This window comes from Boleophthalmus pectinirostris, unplaced genomic scaffold (assembly GCF_026225935.1).
Source record: "Boleophthalmus pectinirostris isolate CB_2022bp ecotype Guang Dong unplaced genomic scaffold, ASM2622593v1 HiC_scaffold_16, whole genome shotgun sequence".
Lineage (NCBI taxonomy): Eukaryota > Metazoa > Chordata > Actinopteri > Gobiiformes > Gobiidae > Boleophthalmus > Boleophthalmus pectinirostris.
In genome coordinates, this window is record NW_026571095.1 from 5,453,375 (window position 1) to 5,468,710 (window position 15,336).

The window sequence follows — 15,336 nt, forward strand, 5'->3', positions numbered from 1 at the left end:
TTTGTTGTTGTTGTTGTTGTTTTTTAATGAGGAAAAACTTAGTTTGATCATAGATCAAAACATTGGGTAATATGAAGCTGATTTAGAATGAGCCCAAAGTGTAACCTGTAACTTTTATAAATGACTACAAATGAAAAGTAGATATCATATAGATTTATTATTGTGCTCACTCTGAACTGCGGCCGTGGCTCCTCCAGTGACTCTGCGGGGGTGTCCAGAGTCCCCCACCTGTAGGCCAACTCTGCCTCTCTCCTCTTCCACCTCTCCAGGAACAACGTGGCCCACACCACATTAAACAGAGCGAAGACGACGCAGCAGATGTCCTGACTCGTCTGACAAGCAATATGCAGAAAAAAAACACATACAAATATTTGATATAGTTTGAAGTGTGATTATAAATTAAATTATTTTCTCTCTAGCTATTTTATGTCTTCTTAAACTTGAATCTTTATCTTATCATAGATAGAATAGAATTACTACTATGAACTTTGTTCACTGACAATGGCAACAAAACTTATTCTGATTCTGAACTTGAATCTATTGGACTTAAGCTTTTTCATTGGTTTAACATCTTATCAATCAAATCATTTTATTCATCCTCAGGGGCAACTTCAAAATAAAGCATAGTATAAAAGTAATTATATAAATAAATATAAAAGTATCTGTTGCAATAATAATAAATAAACATCTAATAATAAAATAAAATAAAATGTAATTTAATTTAATTTAAAACATCAATTGTAACACCTAATTTAATACTTGATAGCACAGGACAGTAGATATAAAGACGAAAGCTTAATACCTGCAAGGCTACGGCAGTTCCATTTTTAGCTCTGAGAAGTTCACACTGACAGAGGAACACCTGGAAACACTCTGTTTTCTGCCTGTTCTGCACTTAGTGTACGTCACACACACAGAGGCCGCTCGGAGCGACCTAAACCTAAAAAAGGAATTCTCCTCTGTTTTACTATTGCCAGTAATGTTATTTAAGAAGCCATCTTGTGCTTTTGTCTGCTTTAGAGTTACAACATGACACCAGTGGATCATTGTGTTATATTCTGGACATTTTAAATCACAATATTCATCTTAAACAATTTCATTGCTCTGCCTGGAATGTTCCACAGTGTGGCATTATACATCTCTACTTCACATTTATTCAATTACAGGTGGTTTTATAGCTCTGAATTACCAAGAAAAACAGGGATTGTGACTGTGAGTGGGGTCGCCTCTCCACAGATCTGACCTGTGACATGGTCTGGTTTGGTCTCCATGAAGATAGAAAGGTTTAATGCCATACTGTGAAACATTCCAGACAAATCAATTACATCTCCATGGAGAAAAGGATTTGAAGGACCCTGCACCAGAAAAGTTACACAATGCATCTTTAATAAAAGAAACACGTCTGCTGAGTTGTGTGTTAGAAAACTGCAGTGCCCAATAGGAGCTGATATTACCGTATATTTCTTCTTATTTTTCTTTTTATTTTATTTTATTTTTTATTTTGGTTGCATTTTGTACCTGATCAGCCTCGGCCAGGATCCACAGCAGGAAGCCGATGACCGCAGGGTACAGCATGGAGTTGGTGTAGAAGCCCAACCAGGCAAAATACATGGAGATCTTCACCCCAAAGTAGTCACAGATGTCATCTACAAAAGATCACAGGAAGTCAACAGTTACGACGGTAAATAGTCACATTTTTTTCCACCTTCAAAGTGCTCAAAGAGTTTTACATCAAGGAACCACTTCCTCATTCACACACCAGTGTACACAGACACTGTGGGCAAGGTGGGTGAAGTGTCTTGCGCAAGGACACAACAACTTTCATCCATGGGACCTGGCATCATACCACCAACCTAATACTTTCATAGTTTCATATTTGTTGGACAAAACCATGCACGCCTACCCTGCCACGCCACGCCTCTGTAGTCAGTTGTCTTGTAAGCAGAACTTCCCATCTCATAGTGACAATATCTATAAAAACCTGCCTGCTCCACCTCAGCTCGTTCCGGAGCGGCCAGGTGCTCCACAATATTAAATGTATATGACGCCCTCTGGGAGGCGCTACTGTGCCCCCAGTAGGATTTACTAACTCCTTTATTCCCTCTGTCTCTCAGCTCCTGAACACAGGTCAAATAGGTTGAGCCGAGTGCCTTTTTTATCCTTTGTTTACACTTCTAATGTTGTTGTTCTGTTTTGTATCTGCCCTTTGCACTTTCTGCCACATCTACACTGATGCTCAGCTCTGATGCCCATCACATTATATGAGCACCTCACCTGAGTGGCATGTATGTGTGTGTGTTTATGCTGTAGTCTGTGACTGCAAACACTTTTATAAACTAAACTAAACTAAACTAAACTAAAAGAAGTTGGACCTATTCTTTCATGTGATCATTTAAAATGAGTTGTGCCCTCGTACACAGGCCATCCATCCATCCATTTTCGTCCGCTTATCCGGGGCCGGGTCGCGGGGGGAGCAGCCTAAGCAGGGACTCCCAGACTTCCTTCACCCCAGACACGTCCTCCAGCTCCTCCAGGGGGACCCCGAGGCGTTCCCAGGCCAGCCGAGAGACATAGTCCCTCCAGCGTGTCCTGGGTCTTCCCCGGGGCCTCCTCCCGGCGGGACATGCCCGGAACACCTCCCGAGGGAGGCGCCCAGGAGGCATCCGGAACAGATGCCCGAGCCACCTCAACTGGCTCCTCTCGACGTGGAGGAGCAGCGGCTCTACTCTGAGCTCCTCCCGTGTGACTGAGCTCCTCACCCTATCTCTAAGGGAGCGCCCAGCCACCCTGCGGAGGAAACTCATTTCGAGCGCTTGTATCCGCGATCTCGTCCTTTCGGTCACTACCCAGAGCTCATGACCATAGGTGAGAGTAGGAACGAAGACTGACCGGTAAATCGAGAGCTTCGCCTTTCGACTCAGCTCCCTCTTCACCACAACGGTCCGATACAGCGACCGCATCACTGCCGAAGCTGCACCGATCCGCCTGTCAATCTCACGTTCCGTCCTTCCCTCACTCGTGAACAAGACCCCGAGATACTTGAACTCCTCCACTTGAGGCAAAGACTCCCCACCCACCCGGAGAGGGCAAGCCACCTTTTTCCGGTCGAGAACCATGGCCTCGGACTTGGAAGAGCTGATCCTCATCCCAGCCGCTTCACACTCGGCTGCAAACCGCCCCAGTGCACATTGCAGGTCCTGGTTCGATGAAGCCAACAGGACAACATTGTCCGCAAACAGCAGAGATGAAATCCTGTGGTCCCCAAACCGGACCCCCTCCGGCCCCTGACTGCGCCTAGAAATTCTGTCCATAAATACAATGAACAGAACCGGTGACAAAGGGCAGCCCTGGCGGAGTCCAACATGCACCGGGAACAGGTCTGACTTACTGCCGGCAATGCGAACACAGCTCCTGCTCCGGTCATACAGGGACCGGACAGCCCTTAGCAAAGGGCCCCGGACCCCATACTCCCAGAGCACCCCCCACAGGACACCACGAGGGACACGGTCGAATGCCTTCTCCAGATCCACAAACACATGTGGACTGGTTGGGCAAACTCCCATGAACCCTCGAGCACCCGATGGAGAGTGTAGAGCTGGTCCAGTGTTCCACGGCCAGGACGAAAACCACACTGCTCCTCCTGAATCCGAGGTTCGACTATCGGCCGGATTCTCCTCTCCAGTACCCTGGCATAGACCTTACCGGGAAGGCTGAGAAGTGTGATCCCCCTATAGTTGGAACACACCCTCCGGTCCCCCTTCTTATACAGAGGGACCACCACCCCGGTTTGCCAGTCCAGAGGTACTGTCCCCGACCGCCACGCGATGTTGAAGAGGCGTGTCAGCCAAGACAGCCCACAACATCCAGAGACTTCAGGTACTCAGGACGGATCTCATCCAACCCCGGAGCCTTGCCACCAAGGAGCTTGCCAACCACCTCAGTGACTTCGGCCAGGGTGATGGATGAGTCCGCCTCCGAGTCCCCAGCCTCGGCCTCCTCCTCGGAGGACGTGACGGTGGGATTGAGGAGATCCTCAAAGTATTCCTTCCACCGCCGGACAACGTCCCCAGTCGAGGTCAACAGCTCTCCCCCGCACTGTAAACAGTGTTGGTGAAGAACTGCTTCCCCCTCCTGAGGCGCCGGACGGTTTGCCAGAATCTCTTTGAGGCCGTCCGATAGTCCTTCTCCATGGCCTCCCCGAACTCCTCCCAGCTCCGAGTTTTTGCCTCCGCGACCACACGGGCTGCAGCACGCTTGGCCCGCCGGTACCCGTCAGCTGCCTCAGGAGTCCCCCGAGCCAGCAAGGCCCGATAGGACTCCTTCTTCAGCTTGACAGCATCCCTTACTTCCGGTGTCCACCACCGGGTTCTGGGGTTGCCGCCGCGACAGGCACCACAGACCTTACGCCCACAGCTCCGAGCAGCTGCATTGACAAATAGAGGCCGAGAATGAAGCCCACTCGGACTCCATATCTCCAGCCTCCCCGGAAATCCGGGAGAAGTCCTCCCGGAGGTGCGAGTTGAAGGTCCCTCTGACAGAGGCTCCGCCAGACGTTCCCAACAGACCCTCACTACACGCTTGGGTCTGCCAGGTCTTTCCGGCTTCCTCCTCCGCCAGCGAACCCAACTCACGACCAGGTGGTGATCAGTTGACAGCTCAGCCCCTCTCTTCACCCGAGTGTCCAAGACACGCGGCCGGAGATCAGATGACACGACGACAAAGTCGATCATCGACCTCCGGCCTAGGGTGTCCTGGTGCCACGTGCACTTATGAACACCCTTGTGCTCGAACATGGTGTTGGTTATGGACAAACTGTGACTAGCACAGAAGTCCAATAACAAACACCACTCGGGTTCAGATCGGGGAGGCCGTTCCTCCCAATCACCCCTCTCCAAGTGTCACTGTCGTTGCCCACGTGGGCGTTGAAGTCCCCCAGGAGAACAACGGAGTCCCCGGTCGGTGCACTGTCTAGTACCCCTCCCAAGGACTCCAAGAAGGCCGGGTACTCTGCACTGCTGTTCGGCCCGTAGGCCGACACCACAGTGAGAGACCTGTCCCCGACCCGAAGGCGCAGGGACGCGACCCTCTCGTTCACCGGGGTGAACTCCAACACACAGCGACTGAGCTGTGGGGCAATGAGCCCACACCAGCTCGCCGCCGCTCCCCGCGGCCAACGCCAGAGAAATGGAGAGTCCAGCCCCTCTCAAGGAGTTGGGTTCCAGAGCCCAAACTGTGCGTGGAGGTGAGGCCGACTATATCTAGTCGGTAACGCTCAACCTCCCGTACACAGGCCTATATAGTAAAAGTAGCTCTTAAGGTTAAAATGAGACCTCTGTGTGTTGTCTGCATCTCAATATAAAGATACTGTATCATTCATGGAGCAGTGACTGAGGCTGAGGTGCTGTTAGCATGATAGTAGTTGTCAGCATTTGCACCACAGCAAACCTCCACACTGACAGTGAAAGTGCTTATAAACTCTCTGTGGTGAATAATCAGGCTGCTCTGGATGCCTTAGGAAAGTGAGGAACAACTCTGGAGCACTGCAAACCTGCACAACACTGAGCAACATTTCCACTACCTGCTCGTCTCCATGGAGATGTTATTGCTTTACCTGGAATGTTCCATGGTGTGACTTTAAACATATTCATCTAAGCATTATACATTACAGGTGTTTCTATTGCTCAAAAAATTGCTCAAAAGCGTAGTGCTGCTTGTCTCCTCCTTGATAAACAGGTTTAATCTATACTGTGGAACATTCTAAGTAAAGCAATAATGTTTCCATGGACACAAGCAGGTGGATGGTAAATATTACACAGTGCACCTTTACATTTGTTGTAGTAAATGATTGTTGTTGTTGCTTGGAGGAGGCCGTACCTAAAGGCTGACGCTCACACACCGCTTGGACCCAGGAGGTCATGAGCTGGTTCAGGATCCTCTGTTCATGAAGAGGGAACATCTGATGGATCACTCCTCTGGCCACCAGCTCTGGAACTGGACAACCACAACTTCAGATTACAAAATGTCTTATAATATTTCCTTAACAATGAGAATTTCGATGGACGGTGTTTTCAGAGTGTGCGTAAGTGAAGTCTGAAGAGGAGCGTACTGATTGGCTGTCCCTCCAGGAAGTTGATGTTGTGAAGCACCTCCCCCTGCTTGGCTCTCAGGTTGTCCAGCCAGTATTTAATGATGCTTTGACGCTCCTGAAGACAAAACAAAATCAAATAAAAAGCAAAGAATGCATTTTTGTATGGGCTGAGTTTGTTTAGTTAGTGAACTTAAAGGGCCCACGTGACGCTATTTCCTGATCTATGTCATAATGTTGTTTCCTCATCACAAACAGACCTGGAGTTGTGTTTTGCTTCATTCACACACAAACCCTGCACACTCTGTTCCACCTTGTGATGTCCTGGCATAATATAGGAAGTGCTCCACTATGTTTTTAAACTCCATACACCTTCAATAGAATCATGTGGATTAGGGATGGGCATTCAATGAAATTTTCTTAATCGATCGTTGGAAGAATTAACGATCGATTATTGATTAATCATTAACGTTTTTATATTAAAATGATCATCATTATTATTACTATCTGCACTAATCTGCATAAATAAATTCAACTTTACGACATATAAACCGTAACGACTCTATAGCCACATCAGTCCGTTTGACATTATAATGTGTTTAATTCAGTTTTGTTCAACTCTCACAGAAACAAAACTTAAAACCCCATCGCTAATTTGCATAAACTAAGCGAAGATAAAACTACAGCTCTTGTGTCGCTGATGCAGTTCAATTTCTGTCGGATTAAAAGACATGACTCAGGTGAATACAGGTTAGTGTGACCAGATTTGTGTTTGTCAAAACCAGGACACCGTAGGGGGGAGGGAGGTGGGGAATCGTCACCTGGTAAAACTTTTTCCCACTGGACACCGAAACATATGTGCTGCTTTATACACTGTGCACATGGACTCACACTTGTCCCGAACGCAACGGAAAGCGTGGAATTTCTTGTACAAGTCAACGTTAAATACACATTTGTGCTTCGGTACGTTGCAGACTGACCCACTGTCTGTGTCTCGCTCCTTCTGATGCAGAGACACATGTACAGACCCTGTTTGGTCACGCTACACACAGCAACCTACATTCGGTTTGTCGATTAAAATTAAAAACGTAATCAATGAAATTCTTAATGATCAATTATCGATTAATCGACTAATCATGCCCATCCCTAATGTGGATCATTTCAGCCCTGGAAGTGCCAATCTCTACTGGACTATGGTTACATTTACACTGAAACGAATCACTGTATCAATGTATCTGAAGCAATTTGCGTCCAGACACGCCATTTCTGTGTCCGCAGTCCTTCTCTATCCACACAGGTTTGAGCATGTTTGTTTACGTTTTACAGAAACAAAAACTTAAAACCACATGACTCATTTGCATAAACTGAGCTAAAAAAAACAGTTCACTATTGTGCACTGATGTGGTTCAGCTTCTGTTGGACTAAAGGACACGACTCAGTGGAATCTGAGTGTTCTTTCTGTGACAGAGGGGTGTTCTGCTGATGGTGAGTCTGTTCTGTGTTTCTGTCGTGTTGGAGATGGTTCATGTGAAACTTTTCAGAGATTATACGTCTGCAGGTCGTACACACAGACACACGTTTATATGAATGGACACATATTCTAGCCTCTTAGTGTTTTGGAGGTGAATTACTTCGCGGTGCACAGACCTACATCAGAGTATCAGTGTTTTCAGGCGTCCACACAGTGCTGGATCAGATCTGTACTCAGGTGAATTTGTGGGAGCTGGAGGCACCAGATCGTTCCCTCTCTGGAGCCATTTTCCATCGGATTAATGTGAACGAACACTGCATCCGCAACGAAAACGACTCAAATGCGTACTAGTGTGGATGGGGCCTAAAGGTAGCTGTTAACATGAAAACTCCGACTACATGACATCACAAGGTGGAACAGAACATTTTGAGCTTTGAAGATGTAGACAGACTAATAATAAAGGATTACTTAAACATGTGTGAATGAAACAAAACACAACTCCAGGACTGTTTTTAATGAGGTAACAGCATTAGAAGAGGCCTTAAACCTCAGTCAATTAGGACCTTCATATTTGTATATTTTCTGTATGTATGAAATGTAGAAAGAAGCAAACATAAAGAAAAACTACATTTGTGATGGTGTGTCCAAACTTTTGACTGATGCTTTTGTTTTTTGTTTTTGTTCCTTTCTGACCTGTGAGGTGAAGAAGCAGAGCTCACTGTCGATGTTCTCGTAGATGTTGTCTTCGTCACAAGAGAAGCGCCTCATGCCTCCTCCAAATTGGGGCTTGACGGCCTTGTGCATCCCCATCTGCTCCGCCCCTCTCAGCAGGCTGGGCCGGAGCACACAAGAGCAGCCGGATTAACAACGGGACAGATGTTCAGGAGATTAAACATAGATCCGTGATAAATGAGATGCAACTACAGAGAGATGAGCTTTTCTACAGCTGATGTGCTCATGTTTATTTCACATTCGCACGTTGTCGGCAAAATGCAAGACAACACAAAATGAAGATATATTGGAATTTCTTAAATTGAGAGATACAGGACTACATTTATGCCATACTCTTTACAGCTGTGCAAAAACTCACCCCTATGTAACAGATAATACTCCCTACAATTATAAAACAACTCACCTTCATGTAACAGATAATACTCCCTACAACTATAAAACAACTCACCTTCATGTAACAGATAATACTCCCTACAACTATAAAACAACTCACCTTCATGTAACAGACAACCCTATGTCCTGTCAATCATCATGTCATTTGTACTGTTTTCCTTACGTATGTCTTAGGTATAATTCACAGGAACACAAAGATCTCAAGCCCGGCTAGCTCAGTCGGTAGAGCATGAGACTCTTAATCTCAGGGTCGTGGGTTCGAGCCCCACGTTGGGCGCTAAGCTTTTCAAAATGAGTTTAACATACAATGTGTGATGAAAGTGATGTGGCTATAGCTCAGGTCCTCTACCAGAGGGCTGGGAGTTCTACGCAGTATCTTTGCTGTTCCCAGTACTGCACCTTTCTGGACTGAGGTGTCTGTTGTAGCCTGTTCCAGCCCCGAGTGCTCCAATCACCACAGGTGCCAATGATGCATTCTCCAGCTCCTCCTTGAGCCCCTGGTATTTCTCTAGTTCCTTTCTGCTTATATTACCATCACTTGGTATTGCGATGTCCACCATCACTATGTCTGGTTGTTTCGCCATCACCATCCTGTCAGTCTGCATCTGGAAGTCCCACAGGATTTTGGCTCAGTCGTTCTCCACAACCTTTGGAAGTCTTTCCCACCTTGACAGATGTTTCTGTCCACTATGCAGGTATTTGACTGTAGCCGCTTTCTTGTGAGATACCACTTGGGTGCCTCTGTACTGTCCTTCAAGCCATTGGTAGGATTTCTTGATATCAGCCACTTACGCTCCGCTGGTAAACAATACCATGGTGGGTATTGTATCTCATGGCTCCCGTGGTTGCTCTTATAGCCCAGCACCTCTAGGTATTGTAATATCCATTTCTCCTACATCCTGTTCATCTCTAACAGAGCACACACTGTAGCACAAAGCGTCTTGCCCAAGGACCCACACTAGTTAGCTCATTGCCCCATCGGGGGGAATTCAAACCCAGGTCAAAAGTCCAGTGAATGAACTAAATGAAAGCCTATTGACTTACTAGCTGAGCTAACCAGCTGCTTGTGAGTGCATGTATATAAATATACACACACAAATGTATATATAATTTTTAATTCTGCCTTATTTGACACCAGTCTCTTGCTATTTTTTACTACTTATTTAGAATTTATTATTACCATTTACATTTTCTACTCTTTGTTATTATATTATATTGTGATGTGTGAGCTCCTGTGTCCAAATCATTCTCCTTGTGGATCAATAAAGTTTGTTTCACTCATAAATATTTTATGTGAACATGGCAACTACAGTTTTGAAATGAACTTATTTCCCCACATTTTTAGACAGTAAAAATCAGATACAGCGCTTTGTCCATGGGTCTTTACTACGTCACTAAAGATTTTATTTGTATTAGCAATATATAAGTTTTATACCAAGAAGTTGTACATGAAGGCTGACGCTCGTATATATTTATATATTTATATTTGAATCGTTGAATGAAGGAAATACGTTTCAAAATAGTTTAATTTCTCAAAGATTGTGATGAACAGAGGTAGGTGATAATGCTTTTGTCCTCTTACTTCTCAAAGGAGGTGGTAATGAAGAAGGCGTTGGCCTGCGTGTGCTTGTGCTGCCGGACCTGGATGTTGACCTGAGGGACGCCCACTCGGATCTGATTCAACAGCCACAGCAGTGTGTGGTCGTCAATACTATCTGCAACAACAACACAGGAAGAATCAGTGAGTACAATCAGCTTACACCAGTCGTCTCAAAACATTTTTGACCAAGGACACTGTAGGAGCCAAAATTGAAAAAAAAAAAAAAAGTAATAATAATCCAAATAATAATAACTAGGTGACATGTGCAGTTTATGTGCTGTATCCATTTCCTTATATTTTTACAGTGATTTGTGCAGACCTGCACTGGGGAAAACCAAAAAACTAAGCAGTCAGGAGGCAGACAGCAGTGGGTCATCTTCACCTCTACAATTCTGTATTGGTAGAATTATTTCAATTTGCCATAAAAAAGGGCCAGAGAGCCAACAGAAGCATGTCCAGTTCTGAACAATCCTATCTTACACACACTGTCTGGTGTCTTTTTATGTCCACAGCACATTAAACTAAATTTGACTAAGGAAAAAAAGAATAATACTTTAATTGCAAACACCAAAACTTTATGGTAACCCTCCCCTTCTCTTGCACACCTGCTCTGTTTTATTTGAGAATTTTCAAAGCCATCCTCCTTTGGGTTACAGATTGTAACGAAGCAGTCAGATAGTCTGGACATATAGTGATCTCTGTGATGTGTTTGTACCTGGGAAGGTCATGAGGATGTCACAGTTCTCGGTGGGCACCATCTTGAGCCAGGACTTACGGGACATGATGTAATGACGAGCCTGCAGCAGACGCTTCCCAAACAGTTTATCTGAAAACACATGAAGCACACAGAGAGACAGTCACAAACAGAGATGTGTAAAAATATCAATATACCGTGATATTAAATTTGGTAATACAGTATGGATATCGTGGGCTGCTGTATCGATATATCGCAGGGAGTAGTTTTGATATCTTTTAGTATGTTTTTGTGTTGGAAGGAAACTTGTTTCTGCAATACACTTGACATATTCACTTTTAAAATAGATATATTTTATATTAAAGGTACATTGTACTTTTCTGGTGTAACGTCCATTACATGTTTGTTTCTAGAGGTCAGAGGTCAGTGTGTGGCCAGCTGAGGTGTTTGACTCTGTCTCTGTCTCTGGAAACGGGACGTTTCCACTCGCAATGCATTTTCTGTCTGACTGTATCATGACCTGCACTGTCAGTTGTTGTCTAATGTATCTTATAGTTTGTTGCTGTGTCTTATGAGGAGAGACTGGAGAATTTGTTTAAATGTAATGTTTTCAAGTTGGCTCAGTTTGTGTTGAAAGCCTGGGACCTCCGTAACATCACACTTTATGTTTGATGAGTGATCTGTCTGCTTATTGTTTAATGTGTCTTAAGCTCATGCAGGCTCGGCACCAACTAAATGCTGCATGAACTAAATAACTCAAATAAATTAAACTAAACTAAAACTCTATGGACATGTCATTGCTCTGTCTGGAATGTTCCATGGTATGACATTAAATAGCTCTACTTTACATTTATTCAATTACAGGTGGTTTATAGCTCAAAAAAACTTAGAAAAACACAGTAGAAACCTACTGTGAGTGGGGTCGTCTCTCCACAGATCTGACCTGTAACTTGGTCTGGTTTGTCTTCATGAAGATAGAAATGTTTAATGCCACACTGTGAAACATTGCAGACAAAACAGTAACATGTCCATGGAGAAAAGATCTGACAGATCCTCCACCAGAAAAGTTACACAATGCACATTTAACTTTGCACAAGTAGTGTCTTAACAAAGAAATTGTTGCTAAAATGTGTTTGGTTCATTCATTATATCAGAGTATCATGTGTAATATATATTGAGTATGACATGTATATATTGTGTATTCTTAATCTGTAAAAAAAAAAAGCTGAAATTGTGTCACCTTTGAAATGTGAACTTTTTTGTCAACAAGCAACTGTCACTTGTACCAAAATGTATTGACCAAAATGCTTTATGACATTAATAAGTCTCAACGTGAAAATCCTGCAAGTCCAAGTCCACAAGCCTTAAATATAGTTTCAATCTGAGTTGAAAATAGCCTAAAACAATATATAATATTTATTTTTTGCAATCAAAACTCAAAATTAAAGTATGATCCTGAATTTTGTGGTTAAAAAGAGTCTAACACACAAGTTAAGCCCATTTCCACTTTCACAGCACTCAAAGCACTTCATATTAAAGAGGCCATATTACACTAATGTTTATTACACGAGGATGTATTTATTTATTTGTTTATTTCATTCATAAAGTATAAAAAGACATTAACAGTGTCCTAATACAAGAAATGAATGAAAAGGAGCAGAAAGAAGAGTCATCTTATGATATCTGTCCTCTCTTCCCTTTTCCAAACATTCAATATATTAACACTGACAGTTACTATAAACATTTCAAAACAATACATTTCATTTCAATCACAAATATTAATCAGCTGCTTAGTTTTCTTTTTCATACTGCATATTTTCATATTGCACTGGATTTGATATATTTTTAAAATGTCACTTGATTCTTTTATTTCTTTGTCAAGACAATTCCATAAATGAACTCCTTTCACAGCGATGCTTCGCTCCATAACCTTAGTTCTGAATTTGTTTTTTTAAACATGTAGGTTCCTTTTAAATAAGAACCTAGATGAATACAAAAGGTAGCTTGTTCTCCTCTCTTTGAATATTTACAGGTAGTACATTGCACTTTGCTTAGTATGAACCATGCAGCTCATAGCCTGACACAGAAGTTCTCCACATGCTTCCATCTGAACCATCAGCTCGTTTTATGGATCAGTTTCCTCGCTAATAGATTGCACAGTTTTGATAAACAATACAGTGTCGGATGTTGCCCACACGTCTGCGGGCCTCCCCCAGGGGTGTCTTTTATCTCCACTTCTGTTTATCTTACACTTTGATAAATGCAGATCAACTCAGCCAAACTATTATTTGGGTAAGTTTGTTGACGATATTATTCTGCTGTCTCTGGTCTCTGCTCCATCTTCGTGCCATGGCCCTGGTCTGTGAGAGTTCACATGATGTGTGTGAAGCTCCTGTTTAGAGCTCTACATAAACAAAACAAAGCACATGACTCTGGCATTTTCAAACATGCAGAGACAGCTCGCAGAGGCCGTCGCTTCCACCATCAGGGGGAGTGTAAATGTCTCTGAACTATTTCTGATGCATTGTGAAAACTTTCATCAAACACAGAAGAGCTCTTGAAAAAATGTGACCAGAGACGGCACCTTTTAAGGACAATAAGGTCATGTGATGTCAGTAAATGTTGTCAGTAAATGATGTTGACCTTTTACCGAGTCTTTGCCGAGAAATTCAGATCTGAAATTTAACAAAGGCTTATTTTGATATTCTAACAAATGACAAAAGTGAACTACTGTTAGCTTCAACTCACAAGATAGGAGGGATTACTAATATCGAAACTAGATACTCATTTGAGCACGTATTGATACTACAAAGTCATGTTCACAGGACAGAAATGAACCTTTCCTGAAAAAGTTTAGAATGATCTTGAGCTATTTCAGAACAAGTATAAGAGCACCAGTGTTGGGAAGGTGACTTTTAAAATGTATTCCCCTACAGATTACAGATTACATACCCCAAAATGTAGTTTGTAACATAATCCATTAAATTACTTAAAATGAGTAACGTAATACTGAATACTTTGGATTACTTGATTTGTTGTAGAGAAGCAAAGACGAGGAAATGTTAAAATAAGATGTTTTGTCTGCTAAAAGACAATAAAAAAGTCCAGTCTTTACCTAGCCAAATTAAAAATATTATTGATAGAAGAGGAGGAAACATGGTCCATGCAGCATGATTTAGTCCTGTTAAATCCTGATTTAGACCTGGTTTAGTCCTGGTTTAAACCTGGTTTTAGTCCTGGTTTAAACCTGGTTTTAGTCCTGGTTTAAACCTGGTTTTAGTCCTGGTTTAGTCTTGGTTTAGACCTGGTTTAGAGCTAGTTTAGACCTGGTTTTAGTCCTGGTTTTAGTCCTGGTTTTAGACCTGGTTTGGACCTGGTTTGGACCTGGTTTAGGGTCCGGCAATGAGTGGAATTACCGGGGGGAAAAAAAAAGAAAGAAAAGGGATATAGCCCGAAATGTGAAAACAGGAAAATACCTCTGTGTAATCCATTTATTTCAACAAAGTAACTGTAATCCAATTACCACTCACTGAAACAGTAACTGTAACTGAATACAGTTACTTATAATTTGTACTCTGATTACGTAACTCTGGTACATGTAATCTGTTACTCCCCAACACTGAAGAGCACATATGGACCTCACTGAGGAACTACCGGACTACATAGTAATACAAAAGAAAGTACTATGATTTAATGTTGAAAATCCCACTGTATTATCTAAATGATCGTGGTATCAGAATCACCACAACACCACGATGACAAAGCAACTCCTAATGTTTTCCAAAGGCTGACTGTTCCTTGAGTTAGTGAAAGTGCTGCTAGTCCTCAGGGACATTTAACCGAAAGAAGCCAAATATAAAAGCTTCATGGAGGCTATCTGAGCCACTTCACTCACTGCGTTTTGCCAAAAATAGTACACAATTGAACACTGCTTCAAAACTACATGGCAACAGGCCTAGTGTAGCTCAGACTAGTGTTACATCGCCTCATTGTCAGTTTTGGAGTTGTATTTGCAGTGTTGGTTTCTTCCTGTTTCACACATGGGGAGTTTGTGGACGCTGACCAAGTCTCACTGTCTGAGCCACAAAGGACTGGTCTTTTTACATTCACACCAACACAATTAAACCCCATTTTAAAAGCAGAAAACATGTCTGCAACTCAGCATCACCTCTTATAGCTGTCATTTTGTGTATAGTGAAGTATGCTGTGTTCCCGTAGCCCTTCTATCTCTGAATACATGGCAGATAAAGTTTGATATCTGAACATGTAAAGGTCCTATATTATGCTAAATTAACTCCTGTGAGCTTTTAGCCATGTTAGAATGTTGTTACCTCAACAAAAACATATCTGGAATTGTGTTT

The 15,336-nt window shown here is 43.1% G+C and overlaps 1 protein-coding gene and 1 non-coding gene across 2 annotated transcripts in view; one reads left to right on the forward strand and one right to left on the reverse strand.

The window, feature by feature from the left end:
• The window catches only part of LOC110174809 (anoctamin-8-like), a 43,916-nt gene that overhangs the window by 14,452 nt on the left and 14,128 nt on the right, over positions 1 to 15,336 (reverse strand). The window contains exons 2-8 of the mRNA XM_020940918.2: positions 10,997 to 11,107; positions 10,264 to 10,396; positions 8,250 to 8,388; positions 6,107 to 6,203; positions 5,875 to 5,991; positions 1,519 to 1,646; positions 171 to 332 (exon numbers count right to left, since the gene is read on the reverse strand). Coding sequence (XP_020796577.2) covers positions 171 to 332; positions 1,519 to 1,646; positions 5,875 to 5,991; positions 6,107 to 6,203; positions 8,250 to 8,388; positions 10,264 to 10,396; positions 10,997 to 11,107 — 887 coding nt within the window. The remainder of the gene's footprint in view (positions 1 to 170; positions 333 to 1,518; positions 1,647 to 5,874; positions 5,992 to 6,106; positions 6,204 to 8,249; positions 8,389 to 10,263; positions 10,397 to 10,996; positions 11,108 to 15,336) is intronic.
• On the forward strand, positions 8,886 to 8,958 carry trnak-cuu (transfer RNA lysine (anticodon CUU)). Its single transcript has one exon. It is a non-coding gene; the product is annotated as a tRNA-Lys (tRNA).